Consider the following 18999-nt stretch of genomic DNA (forward strand, 5'->3'; position numbering starts at 1 on the left):
TTTAAATATCCATTTATTATTTCTTACAAAAATATAAACATATAATAATAATTAGATAAATATAATACAACATAAGTATTCATATATTATATAACACTATTACTGGAATGTTTCATAGCGCATTACTCCAGTTGATAGCTTTCTGTATCTATAGTTTTCATTATTTTTCTATAATAAGATGTATGTATAGATCTATAAAGTGCAAATGGACAGGCTCAATGGTAAGGAATACAAAAAAAAAGTTGAATGTACAATCCTAATACACTTCTACAGACATTTTTCAAGGGGGAAAAGCAAACTTCCCAGTTTAGAGTGGTTTCAAACTGCCCGGTAGCTTCAATGCTTACATCTTAGGGGTACAAAAAAGTGAATTTTTGGTGAGGTTTACATAAGTTATGGTGGGTAAAAGGTGATGGAAACCCTTCCACTTAAATTTAAGGGGTAGTAGAAGTATTATTAAACACTCATCTACAGACACCAGACTGCTTGTTTTTCCCCTCAGAAAGCTCATGGTGTTTTCACAACCACAAGGGATTCTGGGTAGGCGCATGCAAACAAGGTTAACAATTATCACCTTTGCCTCTATATCCACTTTATACATGGATCCCTTGAAAGTAATTGCCCGCTGTACAAGACAGCCTTTAGACAAAACTCAGGAAGAGGTACAATAGCCAGTTCGCCACTCACAGACAGCTGTTTTGTCCTTCATGGGACTCGTCAGCATGAGGTTGTGATACTGGCTTAATAGTTGAGGCTTGGGGTAGCTAAGAAATACCATTACATAAGTTATGGTGGGTAAAAGGTGATGGAAACCCTTCCACTTAAATTTAAGGGGTAGTAGAAGTATTATTAAACACTCATCTACAGACACCAGACTGCTTGTTTTTCCCCTCAGAAAGCTCATGGTGTTTTCACAACCACAAGGGATTCTGGGTAGGCGCATGCAAACAAGGTTTACAAATTTAAATTCTATCCGCCTGCCGAGGGTGTGATAACACAGTATATTCAACTGCTGTTCAAGGCTTTGTTAGTCTGTAGGTGACCAACTTGGCCTGGAACTGCAAATTCCAGGAATAAACTGGCATACACATGCCTTCACTGTTTTCTAAAAAATAATATACGTTTAAGCTTTATCCACAGGTGCATTGGGCAGAACTTAAAATCTATAAACATAAGTTATTTAGAGGGTTGTATTAATGAAAAAAGGCAACTAACGTGAAAGAACACATTACGCAGAAATAGATAATGTTGTCACTGACAATGAATATGATTTCTGATTGTTTCCCTTTACATTGCATTAATTTCCCCATAGACGACTTCATTAATTCACTCACTGTCAGGCTTATATAGAGTAATATAAATGTTTTACAATAAGATTTTGCATATGCCTTTCCACAGATTAATTATTATTTGCGGACTTAAACACAGGTAGGTTACTAGATATTAGATTTGGTGTATTTCACATATTTCTACCACCTCACTTTTTCATCTCCTGTTGTCTGACCTTCAAATTTATTCTACTTGATATCGCCTGGTATCAAGGTTCTTGTGGTCTTCTGGTTTTTAGTATGGAGGTTCAAAGAATCAGCCTAGTCTTCTGACTGGCACCTCCTGTCCCTCGTCTTTTTCTCTCCTCTCCACTTATGAGGATACTACCATTTTTTAAAACAAATGGTACATTGGAAGTATGAAAACACAAAAGTATTAGGGATGTACAAGTCACACTGCTTCGATACTCTGAATGTGGATGATGTCCTGCCTGCACAACGGGCAGCGAGCACTTTGACTCTGGACCTTCAGAGCACAAGACTTGCAGAATGAAGCATGGCAGCAGGGCAAGAGCTGCGTGTCTGCAAGATCATCCTGGCAAATCACACAGTAAGGCTCGTCTTCAAGGAACAAGCAGACATTCAAGTTTTTAAGGTAGGAAACACAGTTGCTGTCTTCGGCACACAAACAAGGGGAGCCTGAGTCCGAAGTCCCATTGCCAGGGTTGGACACAGCCGTTTGGATTTGTGAGGTGGAGTCCGAAGTTCCATTACCATGGTTGGACACAGACGTCTGGATTTGTGAGGTGGAGTCCGAAGTTCCATTACCATGGTTGGACACAGACGTTTGGATTTGTGAGGTGGAGTCCGAAGTTCCATTACCATGGTTGGACACAGCCATTTGGATTTGTGAGGTGGAGTCCGAAGTTCCATTACCATGGTTGGACACAGCCATTTGGATTTGTGACGCTGCAGGAATGAAGAGAAGAACACAGCTTTAGGACCGTGACTCAATTCTAAAAGCTTAACATGGTAATCTATAGGTCAAAGCTTTCCATGGTGATTGCTCCACATTAAACCTTTTGCCCCAGAATTGCTTTTATAAAATGTGGCCTGCAGTTTCTGTTAATGGATTTCAGCCCAAATATATCCAACCTAGAGCTCTCCAGGTGTTATCGAGGTGCAACTCCCATGATGAGTGGCTAGTCTATGGCAGATGTAGCAACAAGTGTCATACCTGCCAACAGTCCAGAATTTCCTGGGACAGTCATGTTTTTTTGGGGTCCTATCACATCCTGTCCTAGCATAAAAAGTACTGCCTATGCACAGTGCATTGCATTTTAACTGTGTATGTCTAAGACACATACAGCCTACACGCTTGTAAATGAGCTCCAGATACTGGGTAGCCTAGAGCTCAATACTGCAGGGTCACTCAGAGTGTGTGACCCCATCCCCTTTATCCCGGAAGGAAATGTTAGTGAATATGCTCTAAGTGTGGGCAAATTAAATGTGATAAAGCGTAACTGACCTTTATTTGGTTGACAGTTGCATGGCTCTGGCAGCTTCCCTCTTTTGGAATCTGTAAAAAAAAAAGATAAAAATTAATAGGCTATCGTAAATATCACTTTCCTTTGTCTGTTCACAAATCAAGCCCAAACTGGACAGAAATGTGGTTAAAGAAATGGGAGGTAGGACATGGGGGGCAAACCCGGGAACTTTCTAAATTAGCTGACAGGGATAACAGCTTTAACATAATGGTAGCAAAAACATTAGGAGTCTTATATATGATCACATATGTGTAACATAGGAAGGAGTCACCCTGAAATTCCCTGTGATTGGGGCAAAAACCCTGAGACTCTGGGGCAAACCCTGAGCGTTCCGAGGTATCCTGGTGGCAATATATGACAGCGATGTGAAGAGAGAGAGAGTGGAGAGAAAAGACTGATTGTATGAACTTTAAAATTACACAGTTCAGGAAAGTTCAGTGTATTCTGAAAGGTGCAGTTAGGGAAGAGAAGCGTGCCATGAGAGAAGATCATGGTTTCTGTAACAGACAGGCGATTAAAGCCATGAGAGATTAACAGGACATGCGTGGTTGTTGCACACAGAGCGGGCATGCCACAGTTCAACGATCAAGACAGCAAGGAATTTTCTGTTGAAATGACAGGTATGCGATTCTTCAGGTTCCACTTGTTGGTTGAGGGTTTGTGATTGACGGGGTTGGCGACAGATGAAAATATGTGGGGTGCTGGCATTGATGTCCCATGAGGTGTATTTTGAACTTCAGAAAATGTCCACTTACTGAGGAGTTGGATGGCTTTCGTCTGACCGTACACATCAAGCATGGCCCAAAGCAGTTTCTTTCTGGGGAGGCCGGAGAAAAGCACTGTTGGCAAACGGTCTTCCATTCCCTGACAGAGTGCTTGTCCTTTTTTATTCACCCAAAAAGAAATCAGGTTACTTGGAAAGCACAGGTCTTCAGGGATGGCCACAGCCCAGAAACCATTAAGTCTGGTGAGATCAGGACAAGCAAAGGGTGGCAGCCTGGAAGGGTCTATTGTGTCGGGATCCACAGAGGTGAATCCCAGTCTTAACGCTCCGTTCCACTGTGGTGCATCTTGTAGGACTCTAACCCAGAGTTTCTCCTGGCAACGCAAGGGTCGGTTTGAGAAGAGTAAACCATGGTGGAAGCTCTTCCATCTTTCTGCACGATGCATGCAACCATCTAATGATATGTGATGGCCTTTCACAACGGGGTGGAAGGAAATTTCTAAGAGAACAACAGAAAATATATTAGAAGCATTGCAAGAGATACTTTAGCTTCAAAAAATTCCATGAGCTGGGGGCACATATGGGTACACTGTTACCTAGCATGATAACATTAAATTGAAGGTTACACCATCTACTTCGATCAATACGTTGCTTTATGATAAGAGACGGGAGTGCAGATTCCGCTTGTGACATGATCCGGCTCGGAATAACTCGTGGTTATAACCATAAATTTCTCACCCAGCTGTAAAACTAACTTTACACTTAGCGGAAATGTTTCTGTCAGCTTATCATCTGTTACAACTACCCCTTGTGATAATGAATAGTAAAGACTAATAGGCAAGTTATCATTAACTTCACAAATTACACCTAAGCCATAGGGTGACAAATTTGGTTTGGATCTAGGAGCCAGCCAAAAAAGTTAGGAGCCAGCCTTTTTTATTCCATAATATATATATTTTTTATTTTCATATATTACCCAACGTGGCACCCGTGGTTTGTTGAGCCTTGCCATATACTGATATACATCTACACACTCTAATGCCACACAGTACCAAACACACCCTAACATCTTATTCTCACAAATACTAACACACTACAGTAACAAAAACACACTTACATTCTACGCTAATGTACACACATGCTAACGCCATACACTAATACACACAGTCTAACACTATATGCTGACATACACAGTTACACACTCATGCTAATGCCATACTGTAACATGAACAACACCATACACGCTAATACCACACTCTTATACACATGTACACACACACTGGGTAACACTATACATATATACACTGACTCTGAGACTATAGTATACATACTCTATAGTTGCTCCTAGTTGCCATGGTGACCTTGCCTCCTGGTTTTTTTTTGAGCCCTGATCCTTGACCAAACCTAAACACAATTCTAGCTTATCATAAATGTGATATTAGTTTCTTCCTAGCATTGGTCCCAGTAAGAAACTGAAAGCAAATATTGCTCCAACACACCTGAATCGCTTTATACCAGGGAATTCAACACACAGTAGATCTCTTTAGCTTATCCAAAAGCATCAGAAAAGAAACCTCAAGATTGTAAGCTCATGAGCAGGGCTCTCTCCATCTAATGTATGGGTTTGTCTTAGTCTGTCAATTCTCGTCTTGTCAGACCCCTTGAATATATGTATTGTATTAAGTGCTGCATAAATTGTTGGCGCTATATAAATAAAAGATAATAATAATAATAAAAAATCCAGTTAGGAATTACAGACTGCATAAATTAGCTAGCCCTGCACACTGTCAATGATAAGGTTTTCTCACGTCTTCGTTTGCTACATTGCGATGTATTCCATGGAATTCTAGAAACATTATGTATTTAAGTACATGTAACCTTCACAACAATAGCAAGTCGAAAGTAAAAGTAGTTGCATCTCCTGCTGCAGAATCCTATGCTGCTATTTAAAAAAACTGATAATAGAAAATATTTTATTCTAAAAGAAAAATAATATGGTTCCTCAGACAGCGGGGTCAGCGGTCATCTGAATCTGTCCAGAACTTACCTTCAGCCTCTGAGCTAACACACGATCCCATGTTGTCTGGTTTAGAGATATGTCATGTTGTTAGGATGCATGTGTGTTAGTATTTTATGGTGAGGTCGAGAAGGTGGAGCAGGGACATTCCCTTTTACACATCCAGCCCATTTTCACTTTTCTATTGGGAAAGTCCCAATTACAAAGAGGAAATACCCATAAAAATTGTGCTGTTCCTTCAAAGTATTTATTCTCGTGATCAGATATTTCATAGCAATGCAACACTAGTCTGCCTACAAAAAAACAGTACAGTATTTAACACTTTAGGAGCATTGCATGATATGAATGCACTACTGACCATGCTCAGCTTCTTAAAGCAACACAGCTGCATAACATAATACTTATTATACACCTACATACATACTTATTACACCTTCCCCTATTCTAAACAACATGTAATAATACCAACATGCGTAGCTATTCTACAAAGCAGTTTCTGCATAACGTACATCTATCTAATATAGATATCTGAATATCGGGCTTTCTGGGCTGATAGACCATCTAGCTTCCAGTTCAGTATCTGACTCGGCCTCCATGTTGCTATTTAGCACTCCATCAGAGTCTGTGTTGGGGCACTTCAGCTCTGGTTCTGTGAGAATGAAAAGCTCTGTGCTTTTAGTGCAGGGCAGCATGTGGTTGGGGGTGTAGGGTTAATGACCTGGGGTCAAAAAGGGACATGGTGGACACTCGCGCTGCTTAGTTTGCCTGCATTTTTAATATTTGATGCACTTGCGACCAGCTCACACTCCCTTTTCGCTCTAAATAGGTTGCGTTGACGGGATTAACCAATGCCCAAGGTGAACTGTAAACTGCCTGCACTGACCTGGTGAGTCTGGTGAGCAGCAGTTGACAGGACAGCCGTGGGTAGCAGCATGGAAGAGCTGCTGAACAGTCTTTGTGAGCGTGCTGGGAGAAGAGGCTTCAAGGAGTGGCTGAGGTCCACCACTTCTGCTGACGACATGGAAGCCAACTGGGAGATGGAAAATGGAAAGTCAGGGAAGGAAACAAGCTACTAAGCAGAAGCCTAAAGAAGCAAAAGAAGAAGAGGCAGCTTTAGAGGACAGAGAAGAATTGTGGATTACAGTTGGAGCAACCATGCGGGCATCAATTACCAGCAGCATCTGGACCAGAGGTACAAGATGAGTTTGAATGGCCAGGAACTTCTCAAGGGCAAGGCAGAGCTGGTGTGGCAGAGCTGGTGTGGCAGAGGGTGACTGCCATTAAGGGCATGTGGAGAAATTGAGTGAACTGAAGAGCAATGACGCTGCTGAGAATGTTAAGGCTGCTCCCCTTTTTAAGCAAGTATCCGAACAGGCAGATGGCTAAATTGTTGTTTGAAGGTTTTAGTGAAGGTTTCAGAGTTTGGCAAAGCGATTTTGTAGATAATGAATCATTAGAATATTTTACGGATGCAGCAGTTGGTTTTAGTATATTATGGCAAGGGAAATGGGCAGTGGAAAAGTGCCCTAAATTGCGGTAGTATTTCTCCTTTTAAATAAACTCTCTTCTTTTCTCGTGTTGATTCCCTTTAAGTATTTAAATGTTGCTATCATATCCCCCCTGTCACGTCTTTCTTCCAGGCTGTATATATGTTAATATCCTTTAACCTGTCCTGGTCAGTTTTATCCTGTAATCCATGAACTTTTTCTATATCCTTCTGGAGATCCGGTCTCCAGTACTGTACACAATACTCCAAGTGAGGTCTCACCAGTGATCTGTACAACGGCATGAGCTCTTCCCTCTTTCTACTGCTAATACCTCTCGCTATACAACCCAGCATTCTGCTCGCATTACCTGCTGCTCTACTGCCAACCTTTAAATCCTCAGAAATAATTACTAGACTTGGGTGCCGGCCAACTCTTCATGTTCGTCTTCGTGGGGGAAAAAATCTTCGTGTTCCGCGAGTATTCGCCCGTTCCTGTGTTCGGTTCGGACGAATATTCATGTGCATTCTTTGTGTTGTTTTTTTCTTTGTTTTTTGCCTTTTTGGAGAAGGGGTTAATACGGGGTTAATGCGGTAGCTTTGGCGCCATGATTTTAAAAGTCTGTACGAGCAACTCTATTGGTCGCCTGCTGGGGCCTCCTCTTCCATCAACCAATGAAGTACACCTGTAGAGTCGTTGGATTCGGGTCCACCAATAGAGTCTTGACATGCCTCGCTCCCTGCCCATTTTTCCTTTAAATGGGGGTGTTTCCTGCCGCTGTCAGCGGGAGGTCCCATTAATGTCAGCAGCACCGCCCTCCGACCTCAGCGGGACTGCCCACCAATGCCAGCGGGACCGTCCACCTATGTCACGGGACCGCCCACTGACATCAGTGTGCATTCCTGGCCGTGTCCCGCAAAAGAAGGCTCCAGGTAGCCGGAGCCCAGAAGTTCCCAGGTATGAGTACTATAAATTTGCTTGTCAACCAAGTGTGTTAATACTCATTCAATGTTTTTGAATGGTATGTGATCTAAGAACCACTGGTCTATAAGACCAGAAAAATACTGGAGGAAAAATAAGCAAGGGTTCACTTTTAGGTTTATGACATCATATCCCAGAGCTCTTCACCAGCAAGTTTGGCAGCTACACTTACTTCCGGGTGGCAGTTGGGTGAGTATTAAGTTCTCAGAACCTTACGGAGAATACTACCTATAAGATTATGCACAAAAGAAATAAGTCTGTGTAAATATGCATTTATTGTTGCGTTAGAAAAATAACACATAAAATGTAGCTTTTCATAAGTTACATATCATTCTTGGAATGTTACATAGCCCATCGCTCCAGCTGATATACCTCTGCATCTTTGTTTGTATTTAATGTGTAAGAATGGTCTAAAAAAAAAACTATTAGAGCGTTATCCACGGGTTAGACATTACCGTGTCTGTGAACAATGTGAGAACCAAACCAAAGAAAACATGGATTTTACACCAGCTTGGAGACTGACCAGTTACCAATAACATAAACCAGCAGGTTCAAGCAAAAATATTTTTTATACAGTGCCTTTTTCTAGAGGTCGTGGGCAAACTGCCTCCTCTCCCCCATATCAGAAACCAAATGCCCTCAGAGGCTGTGCTTTAAACCAGACATTGCATTCACCGGGAAGAGGCTGCATTCAATCTATTAACCCTATCAGACTGGGAATAAAGAGTCCGATAGCCTCCAATGTGCTACTCACGTAAAAAAACCTCTCCAACTCTGCCGCATAACAATAATAATACTAATCATATGTATATATCATATGTATAAAAAGCGCAGAAAGGGACAGGCTCAGTCGTAAGAACTACAAAAAGCCGTCAAAAGTACAATCAGGATACACCTCTACAGACGATATCCAAGGAGGAAAAACAACTTTTGTACCCTGCTTCATTTCAGTTATCCCTTCCATTTCATTTAAACTTCATGACTTTTTTTCATTTGATTTCTTAAACTTGCCTGCTTACTGTGGTTTTCCAACATGTTTTAAATTGCCCTGCGTGTTCTTGACGCTGACTCTGGACACTCACATCAATTACAGGTACAATGAAAATAAAATTCAGATCCACTCAATCAGCTTTTCGGTTCCACATTTACCTGGAATAGTTCATTTATGGACTAACACTGTCTATAAGAACCGCCTCGGCTTTTCCCTCCTGAAGTATCCTCAACATCATTTACACATAGAGGTTCATTCAGCGGCATTTTATAATTGTTGCCTAGGTGCCGTTGTGAGCCTAAGGTTAGTGTCACCTGGGTGCAGTATTTCTTTGAGCGAGCTCCCCCCTCCATAACACATACTAACAAGCAAGCACACTCCATACACTAGCACACACTCTCAGGGGTCACTAAACCTAGGCTCACCCCTGACGCCATATAAATGTCAACGATGTGTCTGCATGTGGATCAGAAATTGGCTAAAAGATAGAATGCAGAGGGTTGTTGTGAATGGATGTTTCTCAGCCTGTGCGAAGGTATTAAGTGGAGTGCCTCAGGGGTCTGTCCTCGGTCCTCTTCGTTTTAATTTATTTATAAAAGTTCTCCCAAGCTGCATTGAGAGCCATGTCACAGTTTTTGCTGATGACACAAAATTAGGCCGGGTAATTAAGACTAATCTTGATGTTTCTTCTTTGCAGGAAGATTTAGACAGAGTTGGGGTCTGGGCGTGCAAGTGGCAGATGAGGTTCAATATAGAGAAATGCAAAGTTATGCATTATGGTAAAAATAATAAAAATGCAACCTATTCTTTAAATGGAATATCCTTGGGGAAAACTACCAGTGAGAAGGATTTAGGAATAACGGTTGACAACAGACTTGACAACAGTGCGCAATGCCAGCAAGCAGCTGCGAGGGCCAATAAGGTTTTAGCATGCATGAAACGAGGTATTGATTCACGGGAGGCCTCTTTACAGATCATTGGTAAGACCTCACCTTGAATATGCGGTACAATTCTGGGCACCGGTCCTCAAAAAGGACATTATGGAATTAGAAAAAGTGCAAAGGAGGGCTACGAAATTAATAAGGGGATTGGGAGATACTAGTTATGAAGAGAGACTAAAAAAGTTAAAATTATATACGCTGGAAAAACGGCGTCTCAGAGAGGATATGATAACATTATATAAATATATGCAGGGCCAATATAAAGAGCTCTTCAGTGACCTGTTCATTAACAGAAATAGAGGGCGACCTCTTGTTCTTTGTATGAGACTGGAAGAGCGCAGGTTTCATAGATGAGAAAGGAAGGGATTCTTTACAGTGAGGACAATAAAAGTATGGAATTCACTGCCAAGGGAGGTGGTTATCCAATACATTAGATGCCTTCAAAAGGGGCCTCGATATTTTCTTAGAAAGGCATGATATACAGGGATATAAATAGAATAACATTAATATTTTAGAGCTTCTTGATCCAAGGAGAAATCCGATTGCCTCTGATGGCAGAATTCGAAGTAGCTTAATTAGGGGGGGGGGTTGCTTCTTTTGGATCAAGAATAGGAAGGTTTAGATAGAAAAGTTGAACTTGATGGACTTATTTCTTTTTTCAACCTTATGAACTATGTAACTATATATACTCACTCCATACATTAACATATATGATCACACACACATGCTAACACCACACGCTAACACATCCATTTACACTGACACAAATTCTTACATTTACACACACTCTAACACAATACCCTCACACTCACATACACACTCTCACACTATAAACATACATATACACACTCTCTTTCTCTCACTCTCCTCCGCTTCCTCTCCCCCTCTCAGTCACCTTTTCTCCCCTCTGCCCACCCCCATCTACACCAGAGCTTTCCCTCCCTCTTACCGTGGATGAGGAGCCTGTATCTGAGTGCAAGCTGCCACTACTACTGTTGGGTCACATAACCTGTTATGCTGAGTGTCTGAGTTCATGGACTCAGCCTAGTGTTTTGTCTGACAACTGTTGCCCTCCTCTGGGTACGCTGTAATAATGATACTACAATGTTTAAGACAAAAGGTATATTGGAGGTATGAAGACAATGGAGTAATTTTAGGGTTGTACGGGGTATTATGTTTCAATACACTCAATTTCCTGCTGGCACAATGGACAGAGGGCACTTTCCTCCTCTAAACATGACTTGCAGAAAGAATGCACTAAGAATTGGCTGCCTGAAAGGCTCTCCTGGCAAATCGTACAGAAAGGTTCATCTTCGAGGAAGCAGACATCCAGGTTTCGAAGTTGCAAAACGAGGCTGCTGTCTTCTGCACACAAGCAGATGGAGTCTGAGGTGTCTGAGGTTCTATTACAACGGTTGGATATAGCTGTAACGAGAGTTGAAACTGTAGGAAAGAAAAAAGAACACAGCTTCAGGACCGTGACTCCATTCTAAAAGCTTAATACAGTAATCTATAAGTGGAGCACCCAAAAGACTCCATGTGAGGAGGCCTTTAAAGGCACACAACTAGATTTCTTAGGGCTTTGCATGCTGATAGTGGCTTCAGGATTTTGTAGCTGGATGACTCAAAAGACTCCATGTGAAGAGCCCTTTGAAGGCACACAGCTAGAATGTATAGGGCTTTGCGTGCCGATAGTGGCTCCAGTATATTGTATTAGGTGTAACAGTGAAAGCATGAGGGTCTAGGGAAAGATAGCATCTTGGCGTGGCTCTGCAGTAATGAAATTTGGGACTATATATGTTATTGGACTACTGACCTCTAACAGCTATTTTATTAGAAAGGGTTCAAATTTGTTAACTTTCTGTTCATAGATACAAATGTTCTTAAACCTTAGCTCGCTGCAGGTAACAGTAACCAATAAGGTAAAAAAACAATAATTTGTCAATAATGGTACCTTTTATCAAGGCAAGACATCAAAATGAACATTAACATCTAAAGAAAAGACTTCTATGTTTTTTTTAAAAACCCAATAAAAAATGTATCACCTAAAACCAAAGACTCCATTTTCTGGACCAACACGACTGTATCCATTTTCCTTACTCTGAATAAAATATCCAATATTAGAAACCCCCAGGCGTGTTCTATGGGATCCTAACTCTTTATCCCCAGTATTCGGATGTTTATTCACCTCTATCGTTATTGATTGGATGAGGCAGCATTTGTAGGGGTGGTGTGAACAGGGCCGTTCTTGATGCCAGGCGTGTCTGGTTGCTGCCTGGGGTGCCTGGACCAGGGAGGCCCCGGCAGTTACCCTAAAAATGCCCCAATGTGTAGAAGTTGATGTGGTACCCAACAATGGTGCATTTTATAATACTCTCTTATCCTAATCATAACATTATGCGTTAACCCCTCGCCAACTGGATCTCAGCACCTTTTTTTAAACCACCCCAAATATATAAAAAGATTAGCAAGGATCTGCAAGACATTCTACTGCTTTCTGCCGTGATTGCTCCGCATTCAAACTATTGCCATAGAGCTACTTTTATAAAACATGCCGTTTAGTTTGTGTTAATGGATTTCAGCTCAAGTATAGCCAACGTAGAGCTCTCCAGGTGTTATGGAACTGCAACTCCCATGATGCCTGGCTAGTCTATGGCAGATGTAACAGCAAGCGTGGGCAAATAAAATGTGATAAACTGGGAGTGAAGTCACTGACCTTTATTTGGTTGACAGTCGCATGGTTCTGGCACCTTCCCCCATCTGTAGTCTGTGAGAAAAGAGATATTTACTAATAAAAGTCCATAGTGCATAACAAAACCCCTTGTCTGTAACAGCACTTACATGAACATAAAGTACAGGTCTGTCCTGCTATATCTAGGCGATACATCACTTTGGCTTTCAATGCTTACTAGAACACACACAATAAATATAATATATGGCATGGACTGACCATCTGGAGAAGTGGGCAAATAGCTGGTGTGCCAGATGGTGTGTGTAAATGTGTGTGTAAGCATAAATGTGTGTGTGTTAGGATAAGCGTGTGTGTGTTAGGATAAGCGTGTGTGTGTGTCAGCATTAACATATAGATGTGCAGGTGGGTTAACATGGATAGCATTATGACTAATGTGTTCTTCAAATATTCTGTAAAAATGCATATTTAATCCCCATTCAGCCAGGACCCCACACATTTGTTGTGTTCATAATAATAATGGAACCATGGGGCTGGTACTCAATTATTTCCAGGGCTGGTTTTTATTCCCTTCCCCGTTCCATCACACCTTCTCCCTCGTATGCAAATTTCAGAAGCTCTCATCCCCATCCAAGCAGTCCTCTCCTACTGTTCCACTTCTCCCTCAACCACTATAAGCCCCCGAGAGCAGGGACCTATTTTCCTTTTTGTACCAGTCTGTTTTTGTGTGTGATTTTTAAATGATTTAACCGACTATGGAATCTGCTGGTGCTATATAAATAAATGTAATGTATTAAGAGCAATTATAGCGCAATGGAAACAGTGATGTCGCCATTGATAGCAACCACTGGAATGCTCCTGCTGACCATCCACTTTTCTACGTTTGTACCAGAATCGCTCTATTGATTCATAATGCACAGCTGATTGTTATATCACGCAAAAAACTTTTGGATGATGGCCTTCCGAATGTTTCCACTTACTGAGGAGTTGGATGGCTTTGGTCTGACCGTACACGTCAATCATGGCCCAGAGCAGCCCGTTTCTGGGGAGGCCGGAGAAAAGCACTGTTGGACATGAGTCTCCCATAGCCTGATAGAGTGCTTGTCCTTTTTTATTCACCCAAAATGAAATCAGGTTATTCTGGTAGCACAGGTCTTCAGGAACGGCCACAGCCCAGAAACCATTACGCCGGTTTAGATCAGGACAAGAAAAGGGTGGTAGCCTGGAAGGGTCTATCGTGTCGGGATCCACAGAGGTGAAGCCCAGTCTTAATGCTCCGTGCCAATGTGGCTCGTCTTCTATGACCTTCACCCAGATTTTCTCCTGATAGTACAGGGGTCGGTTTGAGAAGAGTAAACCATGGTTGAAGCTCTTGTATCTTTCTGCACGATGCATGCAACCATCTAATGAGATGTGATGGCCTTTCACAACGGGGTGGAAGGAAATTTCTGAGAGTAGAATAGAAAATATAAGTGCAAGAGATACTTTGGCTTCACAAATTTTACTCAACGCTAATACAACATCATACAACCGCATCGATGATTGCTCATCAATCAATACTAGTGCAAAACCTTTTATGTCTTTTATGTATTTGTCTGCACCGCGCAGCAGAAACATAGCATTAGTTGTGGGGGCATAAAGGAGTTTCGCCGCGTGATACATTTTTCTTAAATGCCCTGCAGTATGTGGGATGTACAGACTCACCGAAGGGAACCAATTAGTCAGTTATACATTCCCCATACTGCTGGGCAGCATTTTATCAGGGCTTATCTGCAATATGTATAAATTATATATGTCCTGGAAAACATGGCGGATGTGGTCACTCTAATGGTGGTGCAGATTCTGCTTGTGATTTCACAGGAAGTTAACATACTGTGTATATATACGTAATATGTGGAGTGTCAAAAGCCATTATAATTGTATTTAAACATGAATTTAAATACGTCTTGCTTATCGTTCACGAGTTTCTTTAACTAAATCTCTTGATACGATCCAGCTTGGCATAACTCCCTAAACCCTTCCCGCCAAACTAATTTTACACTTACTGGAAAAGGTTCTCATCTTATCTTTTACAACTACCTGGATGATTAGGAAACATTAGGAGAAACATTAACAGGCTAGCTACCACTAATTTGACAGGTTATACTTAAAACGAAACAAAATTCTATCACACTAAGTATGATGTTTGTTTCTTCCAGGCATTGGTCCTAGTAAACAACAAAGTGAAAACAGATATTGCCCCATCACACACCTGGAGCTCTTTACATCAGGGGTATTTATTATAGAACTCTTTAGATGTTGTTGAGATACAAATCACATACTCATACCTGGGAACCAGGTGCAAAACAGCGAGTTACCAGGTCGGCGCATGATCATAAGCCAGCCTGAAATATGTTGACCAAACCTAATCTAGATGCATTCAAGTCAACGAAAGCCGGAAACACCATCAGTGGCGTTAGGTACAATCTAATGTTATTTGGTTCAATTCAGTATGCTGGCTCTCCAGAGTCCACGAATTCTATGAATATTATGACAATAAAAATGATTTTATTCTAAAACAAAAGTGAAGCAGGACCACAAACAGTTGGCGTTAGTGTTCATCTGAATCCGTACGGCACTTACCTTCAGCTTGTGAGCTGACACGCGCTCCCATGATGTCGTTGTGTTAGCAAAGATGCAGGTGTGTCAGTATATTTGTGGTGATTCCAGAAGGTGGGGCATTGCCTTTGCAACCTATAATTTAGTTTTTATTTTCTTTATTTGGAAAGCCCCAACTCCCATGAGGAAACTTCAGCGGGGATTCTATATTCAAGAGGATTGCAGGTCTTAAAGTGGATCTCTTATCACAATAACCAATATTTGTTGTTAAAAGTGCATTAAATATTAAAAAAAACTCATATGTTCGAGGTATTTGGGCCCTGTGCCGTTTGCCGTTTAGCCGCCCCACTGTGATGCTTTTGCAGGCAGCGGGGATCATGAGCCAAATGGGAGTTGGAAAGTCAACGAAGGGCTGAGCGCTGTGCGGTAGCTCTTCGCATATGTGGGGCAAGTGGTCTTGCCATGACCACTCCCCCTTATGCTTGGTCACGCTCCATTTCTACCTACAGCTACAACTCCCAAAACAGGTACCCCACTTGGGACACCTGAAATGTTGGGGGGTATGCATTTTTTATTTAATTTTACAGTTTAACGTTAATCCTCACCTACCTCTGGCTTTCTTCAAGTTTGCCCTCACAATCTGGAAGCCCCCTGCAGATCAGAACATTGCAGAACATCGCACACAACCTAATGTATATCTCCAGACATTCAGGCACCCTCCCACTGTTTCAGGTAGATGCCCCACTGTCCTGCTATTGCGGGCTATGGGGATCATGAGCCAGTTGGGAGATTCTCTGATCTGCCTTGATCTGTAGAATCCATGGTGGTCTGTGCTGTTACAAAACAAATCTCCAATGCAGCTTCCATGTGGCCTCCTCACGATGCTCTAAAGCTAAGCCCCCCAAAGCGTCTCTCCGGTAAGGTGTTCGAGTGATCATGGCTCCTGTCCCAACCCGCAGCTTCTCAAAACCTGCAATAGAGGGGCCTCAGGGGACACCTTAAATACTAGGTGGCACGATTAGAGGTGTCATACACTCGGCAATATATGTCTTCGCTCGTGGGGGTCTGAAGGAAAGTACTATTCAGTTTATTCTGAAGTACAGAAGATACAGCAGGCTCTGCACAAAGAGGGATCCAGCAAGCAAGGACACCCATAATAAATTTCAGCTACTGATTACTAAACCACCAAGGAAAAAAAAACAGTTTTGACCCGCATGCCTAATATTTGGTCATTATTATCCCATTTCCAGTTCTCGCAAACACACAAGAGATGGGTGGTGCTGGGCAAACGAGAAATGCTGAAGTATCAGTGAGAAACGGTACAGCGATGAGCATAATGTCATTGATGCCTGAATGCGGCATTATGTAGTGTACCCCCAATAGGTAGAAGCGATTGTAGCAACAGCCCCCCACAATGGAATTTATTACTTTTGTATCCAGTTTTAAATTTTACGGGTAATTCAAAGTACAGATTCTATAAATCTGAGTATCTGATATGTGGTCAACTTCATAAGATCTCTAGGTCTATTATTAATATGCATTAATATTAATTAATATGCATTTTCAACTACTTGGAGTTACTCATGGAGTACCCATAGTTAGGAGTTAGTAAGCACTGTGGATATAGTCATGCCAACCTATACCCAGCAAACATTAAGGACATATGGGTATGAAAAAGCGACTGTCGCTCCTACGCGGTTGAGAGGATGCAGACCTCGACGGTTGATGATGGAACTTTACCACATTCCATGTTATTATGATCATGTATGTAGCACATGGCCAGCAGCGGATCGGGTGAACGTGTGAAGCTGTCGACCAGCGGCTCAATGGGCATTTGCAGGATGGCCAATTTGGGCCTGAACAGAACACCCACTAGATTAAACCACATGATATAAAAGTGGTAGGTAGGAGGATTCATTGACTCTAATGAAGGGGGAGGGGCAATCTTCAGTGTGACTGCAGGGAGTCACATTTACCCTTAAACAGCTGTGTGCCCTGTGACATCATCAGTCCTGCCCGCGTCACGCAAGGGGGGCTCCAGGTAGCCGGTCCCATTAACGTCCAAGGTATGGATACATCGTATCATTGAGAGACGTACACAGGCTGATAACTCGGCTTTATACATATAACGGTGCCAGCACATTTTTTTCTGCATTTTTGTGTTTTGGACATTCCGTTCACTTGCAATATCTTGAAAATCACTCCAAATTAAACAGTGCAAACACAGCCAACGACTGAGAAACCATGTGATTGTTAGGAAGCAATTTTAACAACAAGTATAATGAATGAATCACTTGTAGAGAACATTTACATTTAATTATTACCCTGGAGGGCCATGACTAGTTGTCTAGGTGTGTGTTCATTACAGAGTTCAACAGCCCTGTACATAACATTTACATTTAGAATAAAACAAGAAGATTTCCACATTAAATTGTGTACAAATAGTTGTTTCTAACTACCTTACCGTACCTCCTAACAGCCCAGCTTTTCAAGGGACAGTCACTGTCACACTTTTGCAGTCAGGGGGGCACATGAGCCAGTTGGGGCAAATTGGGGCAAATTGGGGCAAGCCGGACAGCTTCCATGGTGCCCCTCTTCCTTGAACCTTTATGTGACTAAGATTCCAACTCTTTTTACAGACTTCTTATGTACAGTAACCTCAGTAAGCACATAGGCTGGAATTTACTGTGGCTTAAGCACACCATGCTGCAGCTCTCTCCTGCTTCCACTCCCTTTTGCGGCCCTAGCAGGAAAGAGTCACATGACCCAGAGGCCATGACTGCGCATTGCCCTAGAAACAGATTAACTGGGACAAGGGTGATCACATCGGCCATGTTTTCCAGGACACATAATTTATACATATTGCTGACCAGCCCAGATGCAACGATGCCCTGCAGTGTGGGGAATATATAAAAAGGACTAATCTGTTCCCTTTCCATAAGCATATACATCCCACACTGCAGGGCTGCATTTTATCTGGGTTGGTCAGCAATATGTATAAATGATGTGTCATGGAAAACATGGCTGATGTGATCACCCTACCTGGGGCAAGAGGACTGGAAATCTGGGACATGCGGTCAGCCTCTATCTCAGCTCGCTTTCTTTCCTTGCTTGCTTTTACTGCAGCATCAGGTAACACCGCTTTACCCAATCCCCGTCCCCCCAAAACGCTTCCGAAAGTGCCGGTCCATTCCGGACAAATGGACTCTCCCGGCTGACACAACACCCCGAATCCCATTCAGAAAATGTGGTCACCCTAATGTCTTGCAAACATATAGCACTTTACACATGCTGGCCAGCGGTGGGTTAAAAGAGCCTGATGGGGCTGTACTATAGGGGCAACTAGATTCCATTCACTGGATCAAAAATAAAAAGGGTAGCCTTTTTTGAACTCGGGAGTCATGGGAAACAGAGCTTTGTGCTGGGCACGGAGTTTGTAAACTTTCCACCTATTCATTCCTGTATAGAAAGTGAAAGTAACCTCCCGGTGGATCTCGTGATTTCGAGGAAGGGTTAAGATATCATAACAAACATAACAGAAAGGTGGGGCCCATTGACTCATCATAACACACGCTCGCCTTAACTCCTCAAACACAAAGGATTTTCACCGCTTTCTACAATGTCTTTCACGAACAGTATCTTTTCTGCATGTTAAAAGTGTAAGTGTGTGTGTGTGTGTGTGTGTGTGTGTATATAATTACGCACACACACACACACTAGAAACACAAAAGTATTGCGACATATCTGGTAACCATTGAA

The 18999-nt window shown here is 42.1% G+C and overlaps 2 protein-coding genes across 2 annotated transcripts; both read right to left on the reverse strand.

The window, feature by feature from the left end:
* Positions 1-1543: 1543 nt before the first annotated feature.
* NEURL3 (neuralized E3 ubiquitin protein ligase 3) lies at positions 1544-5666 on the reverse strand. The gene is made up of 4 exons (XM_053463795.1): positions 5587-5666; positions 3571-4038; positions 2797-2847; positions 1544-2237 (listed from the first exon to the last, which is right to left on the reverse strand). Exons 1-4 carry the CDS (start codon positions 5615-5617, stop codon positions 1720-1722), a joined length of 1068 nt encoding a protein of 355 aa, XP_053319770.1. The 5' UTR covers positions 5618-5666; the 3' UTR covers positions 1544-1719.
* A 7903-nt stretch (positions 5667-13569) lies between these two features.
* LOC128491474 (E3 ubiquitin-protein ligase NEURL1-like) lies at positions 13570-18017 on the reverse strand. Its single transcript, XM_053463796.1, has 5 exons — positions 17878-18017; positions 16981-17096; positions 16121-16210; positions 15850-15891; positions 13570-14090 (listed from the first exon to the last, which is right to left on the reverse strand). The coding sequence occupies exons 1-5, from the start codon at positions 18015-18017 to the stop codon at positions 13570-13572; spliced, it is 909 nt and encodes a 302-aa protein (XP_053319771.1).
* Positions 18018-18999: the final 982 nt, after the last annotated feature.

Source organism: Spea bombifrons, chromosome 4, assembly GCF_027358695.1.
Source record: "Spea bombifrons isolate aSpeBom1 chromosome 4, aSpeBom1.2.pri, whole genome shotgun sequence".
NCBI classification, from domain to species: Eukaryota; Metazoa; Chordata; class Amphibia; order Anura; family Pelobatidae; genus Spea; species Spea bombifrons.